This window comes from Vitis riparia, chromosome 14 (genome assembly GCF_004353265.1).
Source record: "Vitis riparia cultivar Riparia Gloire de Montpellier isolate 1030 chromosome 14, EGFV_Vit.rip_1.0, whole genome shotgun sequence".
NCBI lineage: Eukaryota > Viridiplantae > Streptophyta > Magnoliopsida > Vitales > Vitaceae > Vitis > Vitis riparia.
In genome coordinates, this window is record NC_048444.1 from 8,355,066 (window position 1) to 8,376,131 (window position 21,066).

Here is a 21,066-nt window from a genome sequence, read left to right on the forward strand (position 1 = left end):
CTAAGGTAAGTATATCCTCATTATGTTCCCATTAAGCTAAGCCAAGCTAAGGTAACCTTACAACTGAAGCTTTAGAAGAAGTATATTCTTATTATTGCAAGGCTTGTGGAGGGGAATGAAAATTTTAGGTAAATATATACACTATACAAGATAACGCTGTTTTTTTTAAAAGTGCTAATAATGCAAAAAAACATATGTATATGATGATGCTTAATTTTAAGTGCCAGGATTTCCAAAATATTACCCGTTCAATGACACTTGTAGAAACATCATGGTTAACAAGCGCCAACATTTTTTCATAAGAAACTAAATAATGGCACTTTTTCTAAAGCTCCAAGAAAGAGAGCATCGTTGTTTTTGTTTTTTATAGTAGTGTTCTATAACCTTCTCACTTATTAAAACTCTATAAAGAATTACAAATAGTGCACTTAGAATGAATCCAACGACATATATTCAATAATGAGAATATGATGTGTACTTTCTTTTTTCCTTAGGCAATTTAGGCATTACCTTTTTAATGTCCCAAAAGGTCACAAAAGAATTACTTGACCCTAAGCTTGCTTTCTCATTCCCTATCTTGAACTTTCCTTATTTGGTGTTGTTGTTTTTCTCTTTAGTAGAAGAGCTTGATGAACCCTTGACTCTCATATGAACACCCCTGTGATATTTTAGAATCCTCTTTGCCATCTATAAAGAATATGAAGTCTTTAAAATCATACAAATCTTGGTATTCATAATAATTCTAAGGTAGCTTGTCTAGCTGGCCCACCCTTATCAACGAATATCCCTTATAGATTAAAAAGAATATATCAAAGATTGTGACAATAGACATGTGTTGCTAGTGCAACACATCATCTAAAGATCTAAGTATGAAACACTTGGTCTTCTGATCTGTCTTATGCCACATTTGATATACCAATATTCTTTCTTCTTACTAGGTTTTTTCATAAGCAATAACTAGCTCTACCTAAATTAGTTTCTTTGCAATTAGTTACTATATCCATATTAAATTTTTCAATCCAAATAGTTAGTTAGGCTTAGTCCATTAATTGATAGTGAGAATGAGAGTGATAATAACAAGTAAACATGATATCCATAACAAATAATGCATTTAATCATTAAACATTCAAGGCAAACAATAGTTTAACAAATATAAAGCTCTTAGGACTACATATCCTTTGCTAGGTATCCCAATATCATAAATTTGAGCCTATGTTGGGCAAGTCATGATCTTATTTCTAAGTAGAAACCTTCTTATATTGATCTCCTTGCTTTAAAGTTGAAGAGTTCCTAACGCAAGATCAACATACCTTTTAGTTTAGCCCTTAGTCTATGAAAGTCCTGACATTGGATAGGCCACTTCTATCTTTAATTTAAGTGTATAACCAAGATCCTTATATCAATGTTACCAAGTAAAGAACTCCATTGTTGAGGTGGTTGCTTCCACTATTAATATATCTAGTCTTGTCTTTTAAAAAATCCATATCCTAATACCTTAGCCCAACCCACCATTGGGGTGGTGAAGGCTCAAATCATAATGGGCCTTCAAATGATAATGAAAGTCCATATCCCTTAATTCCTTGGACCAACATGCCATTGGGTCGGTGATGACCCAGAACAAGACGTGTTTGATATTAGAGGCTATGGGCTTGCCAAAGACCCTTTCTCACTTAATATTTTCAGCTTTTTAAAACATTAATAATAACCTTAATGAACAAATAATCTTCTTTGAAAGTTTCCAAAAATATTTATTTTTGAATTGGAAACCTAGTGCACTTAGGAGAATGTCATCTTGAAAATTTTTAAAAATTTCTATTCAAGTAGTTTATCCTAAAATTAATTTTGAAAAAAAAAAAATCCCTACTCTCACATTTTAAAACATATTTTCATAAAAATTCTCATTCTCTAATAAATACTTTATCTTGGAAATATTTTCAAAAAAAAAAAAAAATTATTTCCATCAAATTACTAAGTTTCCTTTAAACCTTTTGGTAATGTCCATAAATTATCTCTTATGAAAATTTTTATAATATTTTAATTTTCAAATTGAAAACTTTAGTGTAATAAGGAAACTTCTAAAAAATTATGGGCACTTTATCCAATTATGAAAAGATCGATTTCTTCTAGAATTTTAAAAAATACTATTAAGGAAAGTATTTTAAGTCCTTAACAATAAATTTAGAATGGAACTTTAGCTCTTATATTCAAAATTTCTTATAACATTTACTTTCCCTATGCCTAAAATTTTCCGATTTAATAAATATCCTTTACTATAGAATCTCATTTTCATAATAATTTATTTTATTAAAAGTTATCAAATACAACTTTTAGTAGTTTCCTTAATGATAAATTATCCATCAAAATTTTCAAAAATGATGTGTTCTCCGAATTAAGGATTAGTATAGTAGGGAAAATTTCAAAACTTTCAAAGTAAAAATTTAAAGAGCACTTTATCCAAAAAGGAAAACCTTTTATTTTATAAGGATTTTTATCAAAATAATTTTAAACAAAATATATTAAAATCCTTTAGAATTATTTTAGAAATGAAGTATAGTTCTCATAATTTTATTTTCTCAAGTATTATTTCCTTAATCTATACTATTTCAAAATTTAATAAATAACATTTTTTGGAATCTAATTTTTAAGAAAATTTATTTTCTATTAACTAAAATGTCCATAATTATTCTAGACATATCACATAAAAATATATGTGAAGCATAAGACATGGAAAAGGAAATTAACATAATCGCCCATGACCTTAAGGATCCTATCACATATCTTAGAAATCATAATTTGGATACCAAACATTCAAATTTACTAAAAAACCCCTATAACAAAAACTAAGGTTAGAAAATTGAAAAACTCGAAAGCTCCAAAATGCCTAAAGAAACTTGGGGCACTTGAGCATTTGATGAGCACTTGAGCACTGCCACTGGTAGTTCCACAATGAGACCGTCTTCTCTATGTTTTTTGACTACTTTTCACCAAACCACTTGCCTTTACGAATTGGTTTTTCCACCATTGAAGTCTATGACTGTCTAGACTATGATCTTTCTTCTCTTGGGTTACACAAATGGATTGAAAAAATGTTTTTTACATTCAAGAAAAAACCTACATAGTTTATCTTATGATAAACTACGTAGAATTTATTACTCTCATCTAAAACCTAGTTTGATGAAATCAATGTCAGCAAATAAGATATTTCAATGTGAATTGTTCAACAACATAACTTCATAATACTTCAGATTTTCACTCTTCTTTCTTTCCTTCCTTCCAACAGCACCCTGTGAGCTGGCCACAACTTTTTCATCATTTAAATCATGGGGAAAGTGTGTTCTCAGCTGCTAATATCAAAATAATGAGAACGAGAACTCAACTTTGCTATTTTCAAGGTAAGTATGCTGATCCCAAAGTTGGGTTCTCAATTTCTCATTCTCTTGATATTAGTAGCTGAGAACATACTTTCCCTTAAATCTTCCGGATGTACCAAACTATCAAAAGGACTGGAGCAACGTGAAACACGATCGATATAGGATTGACGTTTGATGTTATCCTTATCATCTCTCTCTCTCATTGTAATTTTTGCAAGTGTTCTAGCTTTTCTATGTGAAGTATTCTTTATTCCAATTCCTTTGCTTTTCAGTGGGCCTCATGATCTCTCTCCTTCTACCACTAGTGTGTGTTCATCAGCCGTTCAAATAATCAGCATTAAGGCAGTGTAGCATTTGTGGTCTACCAAATTACCATTTTCCCATATGCTTTAGACAGATTCAATCTTATTAAAATTTCTGAGTTTGTAGACCGACTAGTTCCCCTCACCATGAAGAGAGATGTGTTTTGAATTCAAAGCTTAAAACAACAGACCCTAGACATAGAAAGAACCAGCCCATCCTCTAGTCGATAGAAAGAAAAATATTGTTGGATGGAAGGAATATCTTCACTTATAAAATTCGGGTGGTAGCCAGCTGCAAAGCATGAATATGATCATGATAATGAAATAAAGTAAGAAAGTACTACTGTCGCGTGAAATAATTGAGTGGAGTGAAAAGTTGCGCAAATGATGGAAAGAAAATAGTAGTCAATCCATAAGTCTTTGTTTATTGTTTTTATTTTTATAATACCATTCCTTGCTTTTTTACTAATCAAATTTTGCATGTTGTGTCGTTCCAAACGAGGTGACTTTAACTTTTCATTGAAAGACCATGCATTTCTGTTGTACTTTGGATTCTTTCGAGTGCTGTGATAATTGAGAGAGTGAGTCATCCTTGCTTTGGTGGGACACCTTGCCCTTCATACTTTCCCATTAATTAAAATCACCATCTCTTTTTCCCAATCCACACATATGAATGCCATTATAAATAAGGGTAGTGGGGGAGAAGGTTTAGCATAGCCTACTCCAATCTCCCATCACCATGAAGCCATTCCTTGTGTGCTTTCTCTTGATTTCAGTCCTCCTCTCTCCCTCTTGCGTTAGTGCTCGAGAGCTGACTCAAAATGGTAATTTCTTTCCCTACATGCATTTAATATTCATGCAAGTAATTAACTATACATGCGCATGCTTACTTACGTGGACTTGAATAGTTGAATAAGATCAAATGTCCTACTAAGTTTCTGTTCTTGAAACTTCAAATGGATATGGTTGGAGGGTAGTACACAATTTTCCCATTTAATATACTGTCATGCATGGGCTGCTGTTTTTGCCTCTTTGTGATTTGTGATAATATTTGGCATGGATGTTGCAGAAGAAATGAGTAGCGATAAGGTGGGCTTTATAGCAGGGAATTTACCTGATCCACCTTCTACAAGCAAGTGCAATCCCGGATCAAGGGACTGTAAAGAATGCATAAAAGTCCACCCAGCCCCAGAATATATAAAAGCCCACACAATCCACCACCCAGCCCCAAAATATATAAAAGCCCACACAATCCACCTCCCAGCCCCAAAATATATAAAAGCCCATACAGTCCACCTCCCAGCCCCAAAATATATAAAAGCCCACGCATTCCACCACCCAGCCCCAAAATATATAAAAGCCCACGCATTCCACCTCCCAGCCCCAAAATATATAAAAGCCCACGCATTCCACCTCCCAGCCCCAAAATATATAAAAGCCCATACAGTCCACCACCCAGCCCCAAAATATATAAAAGCCCACACTATCCACCACCCAGCCCCAAAATATATAAAAGTCCATACAGTCCACCACACAGCCCCTACCACCCACCAGGCCCTTGAAACTGAGAAGAAGCTCAACAAGCTCGACAGGCATTGTATCTAAGGCTTAGTATGTATGAAGGAGGTTGATTTGGAGTCGGTGGTTTCAAGTGTTGGATTATATATATACAATCCAGAAGTACTATGTATTACCAGTTTGATTGATTAATGATAGAATTGTTTCTGTTTCTTCCTTTCTGATGATCTATTCCCAATTCAGATGGAATTGTCCCTTTTCTCTGCTGACAATGGAATGTGAATCTGGGCAAGAATTGAGGCTACTATTTGCGGAAAATGCTATACATAAATACGAGTATATTTATATAGTAAATAAATCTATATTAAAATTATTAAAAGTAGATTTATTTATTTCTTTTTATATAACAACTAGTCATGTTTCAACCCCGTATTGCAAAAACTAGTATTATGCATACAGCCATTGAAGACATGTGCATGCTCTGCAATAAAATTTTATAGGTAACTATGTGGCTATGATGATCGACATAACCTTGTCTAATGATGTTGAACACATTAGAATTAGAGGCAGTCCTAATATTAATCCAAAGACATAGCTTTATGTACGCCGTCCATTGGAGTAATGGGGTTGAAAAATGAATATAAACAATTACAAAGTATTTAAATATACGAACTAAAGTAACCACTCAACATAAAATATTTCCTTTGACTTTTGGAAACTAAATTGAATTGTAATTTTTTTAAAATTTCTAAATCAAGTTTAAATTTCCAACATGCCCTCTTAAACTTGATTTGTAACTCCAAGTAGCATTTTTAACCTTCTAAAATCTTTAAATTTGAGAGATTTAGTAAAAATGTCTGTAAATTTGATCAATTTTAATTACACTTCTTTATTCATAATGCACCATATAATAAAATGACGTATTATCTCGATGTATTTGCTTCGGTCATGGAAAATTGGATGTTCTGATGATGTAATCGTTGATTTGTTGTCCACATGTATCTCTTTTGGTTTATTTTATGGAAAATTAAGTTCCTTCAACAAAACTTTTAATCAAATTGCATGACATACACATGATATTGTTGAAAGAAATTCCTTTTCACAAGTGAATGTGGAATCTCCCATAAAAACACAAATGGTTTTCTTTCAATCATCCAAGTCTCTGCCCCAATCACTACCACTATATCTAATAAGCTTAAAATGGTTAGGAGTTATAAAATAAACTATAATCAAATGTACCTTCAATGTAGTAAAGAATTCATTTAACAATTTTCATGTGAGTAGTATTGGTGTTTTTATATAACGACTAGCAAGTCCAACTCCAAAAAAATGTCTGACGTTGTATGAGTCAAACAACGTAAACTTCTAACTAAACTTTTGTATTATGTTGGATGCATCTTTTCTTCATGTCTTAGATAATTTAACTCCATATTCTATTATGTGTACATCGAATTACACTTTTTCATATCAAACTTCTAGAGATTATTTTTTTTTTTTTCATAGCCTTCTTAAGATATTAAAGTACCATTTTAGTTTGTTTCATTTCTATGCCAAGATAGTATGAGATGAGATCAATGTTAGTTATCTCAAACTCTCGAGCCATTACTTCTTGAATTCACCAAATATGATTGAATTATTTTTAATGAAGATCAAATAATCCACATACAAGCAAACAAGTAATAAATATTACCTTTTTCATTCACCTTTATATAGAGAGCATTTTAGGAAGGTATTTAATAAAATGATTATCTTTAAAATATTTGTTAATTCTACTATTTCTATGCTCTTGTTGTTGTTGTTTAATTAATCCATGCATGACTCTTTTTAAATTTAAAACCTTATTCTTGTGCCCTTTCACCACATAATGAAGGGAAAATCCTAAATTTCTCCATTTCCCAAGTTCAGATTAGATTAGAAACATGTAAAACTATCTTAAGCTTTTCTAAATCCTATGCACGGTGGAAAAATTGCATTTTTAAAATTTAAGGGATTCAGAAAGTATTAATGAAAACATACATTAGATTTGGATGTTCCCAAATTGAATCGACACAATGAAAATGAAGAATGAAAGTCCCAGGAAGTCTCGTAAACCCAAAGTCTTCCTCTTGATAACTTGAACCTTGATCTTGACACACTTCCGATGGAAATGAAAGAGAGGGTGAAAGCTATTGTTCTCTCTCTCTAGAAGTGGAAAATGACTCTCTAGAAGAAGTTATGGAAACCCTAACCCTTAAGGAGGTATTTAGGGTTCCCCAATAGGCTTAAGTGACTTAAGTCCACTAAGAGCTTGGGTCACTTAATTTAACCCAAAATGGGTCCTAATTGATTAATTAACCCAACAAGACTTACTAATTACTCAATTAACTTAATTCAAAGACCTTACTTACTTACCCTTGTGCAACCTTGTGTAATTACCAAAAGACCCTTATGCAAAAATGTGAACCTAGGGTTGATCCAACCTTTATAACTAATTACTACTCGAAAACCACATATTTTAGATACTAACTTTCATGTGTTTTACACCTTTTGAGTAGTAATTATGCCTAATTTGCCCAAGTAATACATTACTACCCTTGCAAGTGATACTAATGGTTTTTGTTGAGTTTTGGAGATATTTTAAGGTGATTTTTGAAGCATGGAGTGACAAATGGAAAATGAATGGAGGAGGGTACATAATGTGGTCATGAGGAAGAGGAAATGCACTTGAACCAAGCTTTGAAGCTTAATTGAAGGTGGTGGAGATGGATTAAACATGAAGAAATGAGAGAAGTTGTAAAGAGGAGCCGGAATAGCATAATTGTCGGTTTCGCATGACCATGCGAAATTTTCGCACAGTCATGCGAAATGAGACAGAAGGGAGGTGGCTGCAGCATAAGAGGAAATTTTGAGGAAGTAATTTCGCATGACCATGCGAAATTTTCGCACAGTCATGCGAAACGCTCCAGAAGAACGAAAAGGAAGCTGTTGCATTCTCCACTTCGCACCATCATGCGAGATTGTTAGGGCTCGTGCGAAAATTCATTTCCTCCGGCTTCCTTGATGAAGAAGCATCCGGAAGACCTCTAGAATGTTGCCAAGTGTCATTTTTACCTTGGCCTATAAATAGAAATGGGATTAACTCATTGAAGGACTTTTTGATACATTTTCTAATTGTATAACTTTTCATACTTCTTATCTCTATATAATTCTCCATTTTCCTTCAGTTTCTCTTATTTTCTCGGTAGCCAAACATGTCTTGTGAGATCAAATCTCCAAGCATGAGTGGCTAAATCACGTTTTTCTCGGAGGAGGGAGGATCTAAAGGCGAGATCTATGGTGAATTAGAGAATTGAGCCTGAATTGTAAAGGTAATTAGATCCAATTGATTGATTAATTGAAATTTGGGGATTTTTCTCTTCAAATTGTCTTGAATGATTGCTACAATGCAAGCTAGGTAGATTCATCAAATTCTTAATGCTAGATTTGATGAAATTGAATAGTTGCATTGTGTGAATCATTGGAAGATAGTTTAAGATGAATTGAATTTATGATTCAAATTGATCTCTTGGATTAGATTACCTAATTTTAAGAGAAATTAGATCTAGATCTAAAGCTAAATCAAAAATCGGTTTAGATGAAAATTTAGGTTTTCAATCTAACTTGATGAGAATTAGATCTCAACACCTAATCACCATGGAAATTGCTCTCTAGAAAATCCTAACTCCGAGAATCTCACATCTTATAAATTTTCTTCTCTTTTACACTTCATTTTCAATTCAATTTGAATACATTGCTATCTTGAGATTTTATCATGCAATTTCAAGTAAATTCCATTTGATCACCATCATTTCTCATCATCTCGTTCAAGCCTTAATTACCGAGAATAATCCATCCTTGTGGACGATACCTAAATACCACTATACTACGGTAGTTTGTACTAAAACCATTTTTGATCGGGTACAAATTGCTATAGAATAGTGAATTAGGTTATAAATTTTGTTTTGATCCAATAAACGACAAAAATCTGAGCGATCAATAACCCATGCCAACAAGGTATATGAGCTCAAAACAGGGACCAATAGGACTTAAAAGAGTATTGACTCTCTCAAAATCCAATTATAAAGTTGATTCAACATCCCACTATAAAGAATCAACTAAATTTTAGTATCCTCCGTAAAAATAACAACAAGACACCAAATGCTCATGTTTGTGACCTATTATCTATTGCATTCGATCTCCCCATGAACCAATGTCCGTAGTCTAATAAGGTGAAAACTATCTGCCTTTCAAGACTATTTCTACTATCCTTGAGTTACAAATCCTTTTATTATGTATTCAATTGACATGTTTTAACTCTTCAAGAGCATATGTCAAGTTCTACTTAAGGAACTACTATAGCCATAGTTTCCATGAACACATCTCCTTGGGATCTTCTAAGGGGACACACTGTCTCAATCCTAAGAGATATCATGGTGTCTCTATTGAGAATACCTATTGCTATTAACTTTCATTAACAATGACCCAATCTATAAATAATATATAATCAGCTTATAATCTTACTCATAGGTCAAAGCCACTGTTAATTTTAGCACAAATTTAATATTCTATCAAAATTAAAAGACAACACAATGAAACAATTTGGTAAAGTCATGACTACTTGATAGCCTTAAGTCATGACTCATCGTAGGTTGTGTCAAATGTGTAATCATACATACTAGTGCACTCACCATGAGAAACCCATCATGATAGCCAAGACCAACTATCCATCCAATTAGGAGGTGGTGCACTACAACCTCTAATGGATTGCCTAGACCCATGAACCGACTGTGAACAATCATTTATTTGCAAAGAACCCATGACTTCGATTTTTCATGTAACTTCTAATGCACCCAAATCATGTACAATGCAAAAGATGCAGACTAAAGTGCTTACAAGATATGATACATGGAAATAGGATAGATAAAAGTGAATCAGAACTTTATTAAACAAATGAAATCCAAAAGTTTATTACATAATGTCATACTTTTAAGGGTTTATCTTAACACAAAATCCATGGGTTGTTCCATATACACTTTTTCTTCAAGATGTCCATTTAAAAAGACATATTTCACATTAATTTGAAATATCTTCTAGTTATTTTGAGTAGCCAAAGAGATGATTAATCTTATAGTTTCTAAATAAGCAATGAGAGCAAATATCTCATCATATTCCTTGTCCACAACCTTTTACTTGATTATCCATGTGATTATTCATATTTGTATGCATTTCTTTCTTCCACCACCATGTCAAAAGTCACAAATAGCTAGAGAAAACTAATTTTATTATTTTAATTTGACTTTATATTTTTTATCAAATCAATCACTTATTAAAGTTACCTCCATTTTCTCGTGTTGGGCTTAGTGGGCACCTAATCCCTTCTTACTGGGTAACCTAACCCCCGAACTTCTCTTTAACCTATTGGTCGCTCCCAAATGTATATGCAAAAGTGCGATTCCCCAAGTTTATGGAGTCAATTTTTTAGTTTTAAAATCCTCATAAGTTGGGTGTTGAAAGATAGGGAGATCTTACATATAATGGGGAAATTGATAGGTTTAGAAAATGAATAATTTTTTTTAAGCAAACTCTTTCACTAAATTTGTAAAAAAAAAAAAAAAAAAAAAACAAAATAGTTGTGAAAAATCACAATAAAGAATAATAATAGGGAGAAGAAAATAAGAATATGAAAACAGAAAACACACAAAACATGTTATGATTTATGTGGTTTGACCTAAAGCTTACATCCATGGGTGAAGAAGAAGAATTTCTATTATTATTGAAGAAGATTACAACCCTAAAGCTCTCAAATCTCAAAATCTCAACTAAACCAAAAAAGAGACTCATTCTTTTTAATCAAAATCTCTTCTTATATATTTTTCTTATTACAAGATAAGATTCCTTGTAGGAAACTAAATATGTGATTATCAAAGATACTTATTTCTTAAAAAAAAAAAAATCTCACAATAGGAAATTTTCTTTATGATAATAGAAAACTTCTTTACAAGAATATATCCCATTCGAAAACTATCAATCACAAACTATCAATGACTTTCCAATCAACTCAAATTAGAATTTGAGACACTTTAAAAAAAAAAAAAGAGGTTAATGAATTTTATGAAAAATAGGGGAGAAACCATGTGAATTTAAATTGAAATTTGACTTAATAACATTTGCTAAATTTGTAAGGATAACTATGTCACTTGGGCTCTTTTCTTTTAATGAGATTTCTCTCAATCAAGCTAACACAATCGAGATTACCTAGAAGTGCTCTCAATTCGAGAATTTTCAATACAAGCACAATTTAATTAAAACCATTGCTTCAAACTTGTGAGTTGAACCTCCTTGTAAAATCCTTAAAGCTCCCACAACACATTTGTTTGCCATATTATAGTATTAAGGCCTAAATAATTATCATCTTAAGTTTAAATGGTTGTCACAACTAAGTGCTTGAGACATTCTTGAAGGGACCCCTAAACTCCAATTCCCAAGTATTAAGACATGATTTTCTAAATAAAAATGTAGATTCAACTTACAAGTTGAATAAATCATTAATTACTTAAAGATTTGAGGGTCATTTCATAGGTCCAAGGGAGCTCCTAAGGACCCTTTCTCTTTAGCAGAAAAAAAGAAAAAGAAAAAACACACATGCACACACACTACTCAAAAGACATAATCTCAATATCAAAATAAGAGACAAAAACGAAGTATGAAATAAGAGCCATTGAAATTCAAAATTAAGTTTCAAAGTTATACAAAACTAAAGAGTAACTATAGCCAAATGCAAATACAATCAAGATAAAGAAGTTTAATGCATTAAATCTCTTAAAATCTAGAAAACATTACAAAGATTATTGAAGTTACAGCAAGTTCCAAGGTTGGAGGTTGAAGAAGAGTTCCCCACCAAGGGGCCTTGTCCCAAAAATGCTCCTTCTCCAGCTCCAAAATCCCTTTAAAGAGGTGCTCTCATGTTGTTCTAAGTTATATCCTATGTGGAGGCATAAAAAAACAAGGTGAGAGATCTAATGGTGGCTTGGGAAAAGTCCAAAAAATTGGGTCCCACATGCTCTCGATGTTTCAAAACAAAATGACGACACTTTTGAAGAAAATGGTGTTGGTTTATGAGGTTGCACTATCTTGGTGCCATTTTTTTCCGGTTGGTGGGCTTCTTTATCTCAAAATGGTGGTACCACTATGAAAAATGGCGCAAGACTATAGGGTGGCACCATTTTTGTCAAAATGCCCCTTAGCTCCTTCAACATGTTTCTTGTTTTTTTGCCAATTTTCCCAACTTTTTCTGCATAAGCAAACAATGTTCAAATCTTTTAAAGATTGATGAGATTGATATTTGAAGAGTCTAGATTTTTTTTAAAAAAAAAATTACTTAAAGCTCCTTTGGACATCTCCAAACCTCTTCAATCATCCTCAAATGTTTTATTGGACTTGGTCATTGATCTTTATGCAATTTTGATCCTTCCACTCCACTCATATCCTACTTTGCATTCCGGATGTCTTAAGAAATTATCAAGATTATTATTATTTATGAAAATAGTTATAAACATCAACAACTAATAGAAGACGTGAGAGAATCGAGCATATACAAAGTAACATTCAATTGACTAATTTGAAGTTACATTTAATGTAAAAATCAAGCTTAAGGTATAATTTTTGTCTTCATAATTTTTTTGGATATTTATTAAGAGCACTCATTATTTTTTTTCATCACTTATTATACTCATTTTCACTCTTTCTCCTCTATACAAATTTCAATTTTCTTTCCTTCCTTACCTCCAACAGCACCCTCTGCGCTGGCCACAACTTTGTTATTTTTATCTTCCAGATGTAATAAAATATGAACAGGAGTGGAGCAACGTGAAACATGACCAATATAGGATTGGATTTTGATGTTATCCTTTTCATCACTCTCTCTCATTGAAATTTTTGCAAGTCTTTCTAGCTTTTGTACGTGAAGTATTCTTTATTCCAATTCCGTTGCTTCTCAGCTGGCTTCATGATCTCTGTCTATAGCACAGGTGTCTGTTTATCAGTCGTTCTAATAATTAGCATTAAGGCAGTGTGCCATTTGTGATCTACAAAATTACTATTTTCCCATATGATAATGAGAGAAAAATACTATTTTGGAGTAAAATAGTTGAGTGGAGTGAAAAAGTTCTGCAAATGATGGAAAGGAAATAGTAGTCAATCCATAAGTCCTTTTTTATATTTTTATTTTTATAATACCATTCCTTGCTTTTTTCCTAATCAAGTTTGGCATATTGTGTCATTCTCTTCTTTTTGTGGCATTATTTAAAGAATGAGGTATTTAATTATTGGATTACCGTACCTATATTCAAAATAAAGAATGGAATTACAATAAAAGTAATATCGAAACCAAGGTGACTTTAGTTTCTCATAGGAAGACCATGCATTTCTTAAAAAAAAAAAAATCTTTTAACGGATAAATTTTAATGATTTAGAGTGCGTTGGATAATAATTTTAAAATATATTTTTAATTTTTCAAACATTTGAATGATATAATTTTTTAAATATTAAAAATATTAGAAGCGTTTCTTAAACTTACTATCAAACAAGTTCATAATTTATTTTATTGTATTAGGATTCTTTGCTTTCTTTGCTTTCTATGATATGATATGGATGATTCGGAGTATTGTGATAATTGAGAGAGTGAGTCATTCTTTGTTTTTTTTGTGGGACACCTTGCCCTTCGTACTTTTAAATAAATAAAAATTACCATCTCTTTTTCCCGATCTACACATGCGAATCCCATTATTATAAATAGGGGCAGCGGGGGAGAAACTTTAGCATACCCTACTTCAATCTCCCATCGCTATGAAGGCTATCCTTGTATGCTCTCTCTTGATTTCAGTCCTTCTCTTTCCCTCTTGCGTACTTAGTGCTCGAGAGTTGGTTCAAAATGGTAATTTCCTTTTCTACATCCATTTTATATTTAAGTTTCTATTAATAAAATTTCAGTCCATATCATTAATATTTTCTTGGACGTTTGCGTAAAATCAACAACCTATATTTTCATTATTCCATTTCTTTTTTAGGAAAATATTAGTATGTATGTGTATAGGGTACGTTGCATGTAAAAACTTCAAATACACAATCATGCATGAGCTGCTGTTTTTCCTCTTTGTCATATGTAAGTTATATAGGGAAATTAAAATTGGATAAGAAAAATCCTTTCACTTCCATCTTATCTAATATAAATGAAGTAGTTTGTTTGTTTTTTTTTTTTTTTTTTTTTTTTTTTTGCTGTTAGTATAAATATTGCCTCGATCTTGTTTGTGTTGATGATATCTTACATGGATCTTGCAGAAATGATGAGTACTGATCATAAGGTGGGTATTACAGCAGGCTCCAACTGTGGACCTGGAAAAGCTAACAGAAACTGCATTCCCAATCCAAAACCAACTCCGTGTTCCAAGAAGAAAAATCGAGGATGTAGCCCACCAAGCCCTTGAAAATGAAAAGATAAACTGGTACTATATATATAGGATGAAGGAGTGGCTGTGGCTTGGGGTAGAAGAATAATATAGCTTGGGCGCATGTGACATATGTATGGGTTGATTTGGACTTTGTGGTTTCTAAGTGTTGGATTATATATATATATATAGTCCAGAAGTACTATGTTTTACGAGTTTGCTTGATTAATAATAGAGCTGACTTAGGTGAGTCTCCATAAGAAAGCATGTTGTGTTTCTTCTTTTCCCATGATCTATTTCCAATTCAGGAACTACTCCATCATCAACCAAAAACCTTTTCTTTTTAAGAAAATGTTATGGCACCTAAGCCGTGTCTAAACAAGGAATTCCGATCATTGAATATGTGTGCTTAGTCAATGATGTTACAATCGGATGAAACTTATTTATAAAGGTACAAATAAAATGGGATTATGATCATATAAACAATGGAACTGGAAAATATGTAAGTGGCATCACTTGATTGATGATGTGGACCCTTTTTCTTTTCTTTCCCTTTTTAGATGGATTTGTTCCTTTTGTGTTGTAAATATAGACAAGAATTGAGTCTATTATTTGAGAAAAATGCTATATATAAAAATAAAAGTATATTTATATAAAATTCTTCTTTTTTTCACATTTTCTTCTTCTTGAAATGGAGTTGAGAAATAAATGTTCAAATAAAATGTCAATCACGATATAACTACAAAGTATTAAACATACCCGTTTATAAAGTCGACGTCCCATGGTGTTTTCAATGTGTGTTTTTTTATATATTAATTTCTTAACTAGAAATAATTGAATTAGTAATTAACTTAAATAAATTCAATAAGTAGAGATGAGCAAAGAGAAAAGGTTCGAAGATGATTTATCATCACTAATTTATTCCACATTAAAAAGATAAATAATGCAAACAAATATTATTGTCATAATCTCTTATTAATATACAAGGTTATATATATATATATATATATATATATATATATATATATATATATATATATATATATAGGGTTATTTGAAAATAAACCTCAATTTGTAAATCTAACCTTCCACATTCTTTTAGCTTAAAAAAATACAAATTTTTTATTAAAAAAAATATATATCTTTGCTTTTTCTTTTAAGAACAATAAGGTTGCAACTTGGGTGAGTTGATGACTAATCCAATCCCAACTCAAATTAAGAAACGATAAATCCAAGTTCAACTTAACCTAACCTATGACATGAATACTCAACCCAAACTTAACCTAATATCATTTCTCCAAGTTCAGGTTGGTTGTGTTGACTAAGTTATATAATTTAAAATCTATCTATAATGTTTCTTAAAAAAAAGTATTATATATTTATATTAAAATTTAAATAATAAATAGAATAAAATTGCAAGATAATAACAAAAAAAAGTAAAAATAAGTTTATATATCTTTCTAAAAAATAAAATATATATATATGATATAACATAATTTGATATTCTTTTCTTAAAATTAAAAAAAAAATATATTATTATATAGGATAGTATACATAATAAATATTACAAAAATATAGGTTTGAATTAGGCTTGGATTGTTTGAACCTTAATCCGAGTCAACTCATAAATTGAACTTGGTTTGGAAAAAACCTAATCCAAACTCAATCCAAGTATTGCAAATGATTGTTCAAGACCATTCAAACATCGAGTTAGCACCTAAGTTAGACCACTAAAAAATAATATTCTTTTTTAAAGCTTACAAATAAATAATCAAAATATTAAAGGACATTTATAAAAAAAAAAACAGATTACTTTTCAAGTTTAAACACGAGGAGAGTGAGATTTATACATTTAGATTATTTTATATATTTTGATCAAATAATATGTTAAACCTTTTCATTTATTTATTTATGAAAATGTAGATACATGACGATGACCATAATATATGTTGGGATATTTATAGGTGAATGAAAATTAAGACATACCATTTCAATTGGACTCAACTCTTCCTAATGGACACAACTTGTGTCAAAAGATATATCAAGTATTTAAGACACATATCTTCTAAGAGTCACCAGAAAACCTATAAATAGCCCCCCCCCCCCCCCCCCCCCCCCATGGCATTACTCATTCATTCCACCATCAATTCTTCCAAGTGTTTGGTATTCAAGAGAGTTCAAGTCATCAAGTGATTCACCGTTTCTTATGATCTGGAGTGCTACTATCACAAGAAAGTGATCGTTGTATCCTAGGAGACGATTGTCAACAAATTGTAAACACCAGTGCGGGGCAAATTCGTCTTAAGGACATAAAGTCAAATTCTAGCCTCGATCAACCGTTTGTAAGATTCAATATTTACTTACCTTCTTGTTTATTTATTATACATAATTATTTGACCATACATTTGTGATAATTCAAGAATAACAATCTTAAGACAATTTTTTTTTTTAATCTTTTGCTTATATCTATGTTTTTAATACAGTTAATAACATGGTCTTTACAAATATTATTGATACTCCTGTTGTTACACCTACTACTACCCATGGTGAGAAACCAGAGAAATTCACTGGGTTGGACTTCAAGCGGTGGCAACAAAAGATGTTGTTTTATCTCACAACACTTAACTTGGCCAAAGTGTTGCATGAAGATGCACCTACCTTAAAGGAGGGAGAGACTAACAAGAAAATTGTGACAACAGTTGAAGCATGGAAACATTCAGATTTTCTATGCAAAAATTACATCATCAATGGACTTGACAAAACAATGTATAATGTGTATAGTCAAGTGAAGACATCCAAGGAGCTATGGGAGTCTTTGGAGAAGAAATACAAGACTGAAGATGTTGGCATGAAAAAATCCATAGTTGGTAGATTTCTAGGTTACAAAATGGTTGACTCCAAGATAGTGACAAGCCAAGTCCAAGAGTTTCAAATAATTTTGCATGAATTACATGCTGAGAAGATGGAATTAAGTGAGTCTTTTCAAGTTGCAGCAATTGTTGAAAAGTTACCACCATCTTGGAAGGACTTCAAGAATTATCTGAAACACAAGCGCAAGGAAATGGGGCTTGAGGACTTGATTGTGAGACTGAAAATTGAGGAAGATAATTGTGTCTCTGAGAAGAAAGTGGGAAAACATCCCATGGAGTCCAAGGCAGACTTGGTGGAACCAAAGGCTAATAAAAAGAGAAAGCACTTTGGTGAAAGTCCAAGTCAAGGGAAGAACAAATACAAGAAGTTTGTTGGGAAGTGTTACATTTGCAATAAGCAAGGCCATAGGGCCAAGGATTGTCGCTTGAAAGGACAAAGCAAGGAAAATAAAGCACATGTGACTGAGGAAGAGGAGTTGGCAAACATGCTTTCTGCATTGGTACTGTTTGAAGCCAACATGGTCGATAACCTAAACAAATGGTGGGTTGGCATGGGTGTCACTCGTCATGTTTGTGGAGAAAGAAACATGTTCTCTACATATGTACCAGTCAATGGTAGAAATTTGATCATGGGAAATTCTGCCACATCTAGGGTTGTGGGAATTGGAAAAGTGGTGCTAAAGATGACTTCTGGAAAAGAACTTGTTCTCACGAATGTGCTACATGTGCCTGATATTTGCAAGAATCTTGTTTCTGGTTCTATGCTTAGCAAAAATGGGTTCAAGTTAGTTTTCGAGTCTGACAAATTTGTATTCATGAAAAATGGGATGTATGTGGGCAAATGGTATATGACAAATGACCTATTTAAGATGAATGTAATGACTATTAAGCGTGATTTCAATAATAATAAAGCAAGTACTTCTGTTTACATGATTGAGTCTTTTACTTTGTGGCATGATAGGTTAGGACATGTTAACAATAAAACTTTAAAAATGTTGATTAACATAAATTTGCTACCTTCTTTTAGCATTGATTCCAAACATAAATGTGAAGTGTGTGTGGAAACCAAGATGGCTAAGCCACCGTTTCATTCAATTGAAAGGAACACAGAACCTCTAGATATAATTCATAGTGATATCTGTGACTTAAAGTTTGTACAAACAAGAGGAGGGAAAATGTATTTTATTACCTTTATAGATTATTGTACAAGATGTTGCTATGTGTATTTACTAAGAAGCAAAGATGAGGCCTTAGATGTGTTTAAACACTACAAGAATGAGGTTGAAAATCAACTTAGTAGAAAGATTAAGGCAATAAGAAGTGATAGAAGTGGAGAGTATGAAGCTCCTTTTGGAGAATTTTGTTCTGAACATGGAATAATCCACCAAACTACTGCTCCTTATTCACCTCAATCGAACAGTGTTGCTGAGCACAAGAACCGTACATTAAAGAAAATGATGAATGCTATGTTGATAAGTTCGGGTCTACCCCAAAACTTATGGGGAGAACCAATTCTTTCTGCAAACCACATTCTTAACAAGATACCACACAAGAATAAGGATGTAACTTCATATGAGTTATGGAAGGGTCACAAACCCTCTTACAAATATTTGAAAGTGTGGGGGTGTTTGGCTAAAGTAGGAGTGCCAAAACCTAAACAAGTTAAGATTGGGCCTAAAACTATTGATTGTATATTTATTGGATATGCAAACAATAGTAGTGCATATCGTTTTCTTGTACATAAGTCTGGCATTCCTAATATACATGAAGATACAATTAAGTCTAGGAATGCGTAATTTTTTTAGAATATTTTTTCTTGTAAAGAAAAGCAAGAAGTAAGTTCAAATAAGAGAACATATGATACTGCAAATGGTAATCATCAAAATGAAGAAGAACCAAAACACAGCAAGAGAGCCAAGAAGACAAAGTCTTTTAGCCCGGATTATCTAACTTACATGTTAGATAATGAACCCAAGACATTCAAAGAAGCAATGTCAACACTAGAAGCCCTATTTTGGAAAGAGGCTATCAATAGTGAAATTGAATCCATCATGCATAACCACGGATGGAAATTGGTGGATTTACCACCAGAAAATAAACCTTTGGGTTGCAAATGGATCTTCAAGAAAAAAATGAAGCCTGATGGAACAATAGATAAGTACAAGGCTAGATTGGTAGCTAAAGGATTTAAACAAAAGGAAGGCCTTGATTTCTTTGATACATATTCACCAGTTATGAGAATAACATCTATTAGAGTGTTAATTGCAATCGCAACATTGCATAATTTGGAAATTCATCAAATGGATGTTAAGACAATCTTTTTAAATGGCAAGTTAGAAGAAGAAATATATATGGAACAACCTAAAGAGTTTGTTGCTCTTGGACAAGAAAAGAAAGTGTGTAAGCTGATAAAGTCCCTATATGGGCTAAAACAAGCACCAAAACAATGGCATGAGAAATTTGACAAAGTAATGTTGTCAAATGATTTTAAAATTAATGAATGTGATAAATGTGTATTTACAAAGAATACACAAAGTGAGTATGTCATTCTGTGCCTGTACGTGGATGATATGTTAATTATTGGTAGCAATAATGATGTCATTAAAGCTACTAAGAAAATGCTGACCAATTATTTTGATAGGAAAGACATGGGTGTCGTAGACGTGATCTTAGGTATAAAAATAGCCAAGACATCTAGTGGACTAATATTATCTCAATGTCATTACATTGAGAAAATTCTTAAACCGTTTAACCAATATGATGATAGTCCAATTAAGACACCAATAGATTTAAATCTACATTTAGCTAAAAATAATGGTCCAACATGCAATTGACCAGTTGGAATATTCTTGTATCATTTGGTAGTTTAATGTATGTCATGAACTGCACATGTCCAGACATAGCCTATGCAATTAATAAACTAAGTAGGTTCACTAATAATCCAGGAAAGACCATTGGAAGGCATTGGTTAGGGTTCTTAGATATCTAAGATACACCCTAAACTATAGACTTCATTATTTAAGGTATACAGTCGTACTAGAAGGATATAATGATGCAAATTGGATATCTGATACGAAGGACTCAAAGTCCACAAGTGGATATGTACTCACAATTGGTGGCACTACGATATTATGGAAGTCATCTAAACAAACATGTATTGCAAGATCAACGATGGAATCTGAATTTATTGCTTTAGATAGAGCAAGGGAAGAAGCAGAATGGCTTCATAATTTTCTAAAAGACATTCCATGCTGGCCAAAACCAGTGCCTGCAATATGTATACATTGTGATAGCCAATCAACAATTAGAAGGGCACAAAGTAGCATGTACAATGGTAAGTCTCGACACATCCGTCGTAGACATAATACTGTAAGGTAGTTACTAGCAAATGGAATTATTTCCATTGATTATGTTAAGTCAAAGGACAACCTGGCAGATCCACTAACTAAAGGATTGTCTAGAGATCAAGTAAACTGCTCATCGAGAGAAATGGGATTAAGGCCTATCACTAAAGAGTTTCATAATGGAAACCCAACCTAGCTGA

The 21,066-nt window shown here is 32.3% G+C and overlaps 1 protein-coding gene and 1 long non-coding RNA gene across 2 annotated transcripts; both read left to right on the forward strand.

The window, feature by feature from the left end:
* Window positions 1-4,376: 4,376 nt before the first annotated feature.
* Window positions 4,377-5,415, forward strand: LOC117929758. The gene is made up of 3 exons (XM_034850154.1): window positions 4,377-4,497; window positions 4,743-4,905; window positions 5,062-5,415. Exons 1-3 carry the CDS (start codon window positions 4,413-4,415, stop codon window positions 5,276-5,278), a joined length of 465 nt encoding a protein of 154 aa, XP_034706045.1. The 5' UTR covers window positions 4,377-4,412; the 3' UTR covers window positions 5,279-5,415.
* Window positions 5,416-13,996: 8,581 nt separating this feature from the next.
* Window positions 13,997-14,928, forward strand: LOC117930267. Its single transcript, XR_004653889.1, has 2 exons — window positions 13,997-14,141; window positions 14,546-14,928. It is a non-coding gene; the product is annotated as an uncharacterized LOC117930267 (long non-coding RNA).
* The last annotated feature ends 6,138 nt before the right edge of the window (window positions 14,929-21,066 follow it).

Excerpts from the sequence above, each read along its gene's own strand:
- LOC117929758 (XM_034850154.1), top strand. The coding sequence starts at position 4,413 with ATGAAGCCATTCCTTGTGTGCTTTCTCTTGATTTCAGTCCTCCTCTCT. Across the intron at positions 4,498-4,742 it reads TCGAGAGCTGACTCAAAATG|AAGAAATGAGTAGCGATAAG; the intron begins GTAATTTCTTTC and ends TGGATGTTGCAG. Across the intron at positions 4,906-5,061 it reads ATCCACCACCCAGCCCCAAA|ATATATAAAAGCCCACGCAT; the intron begins ATATATAAAAGC and ends CCCAGCCCCAAA.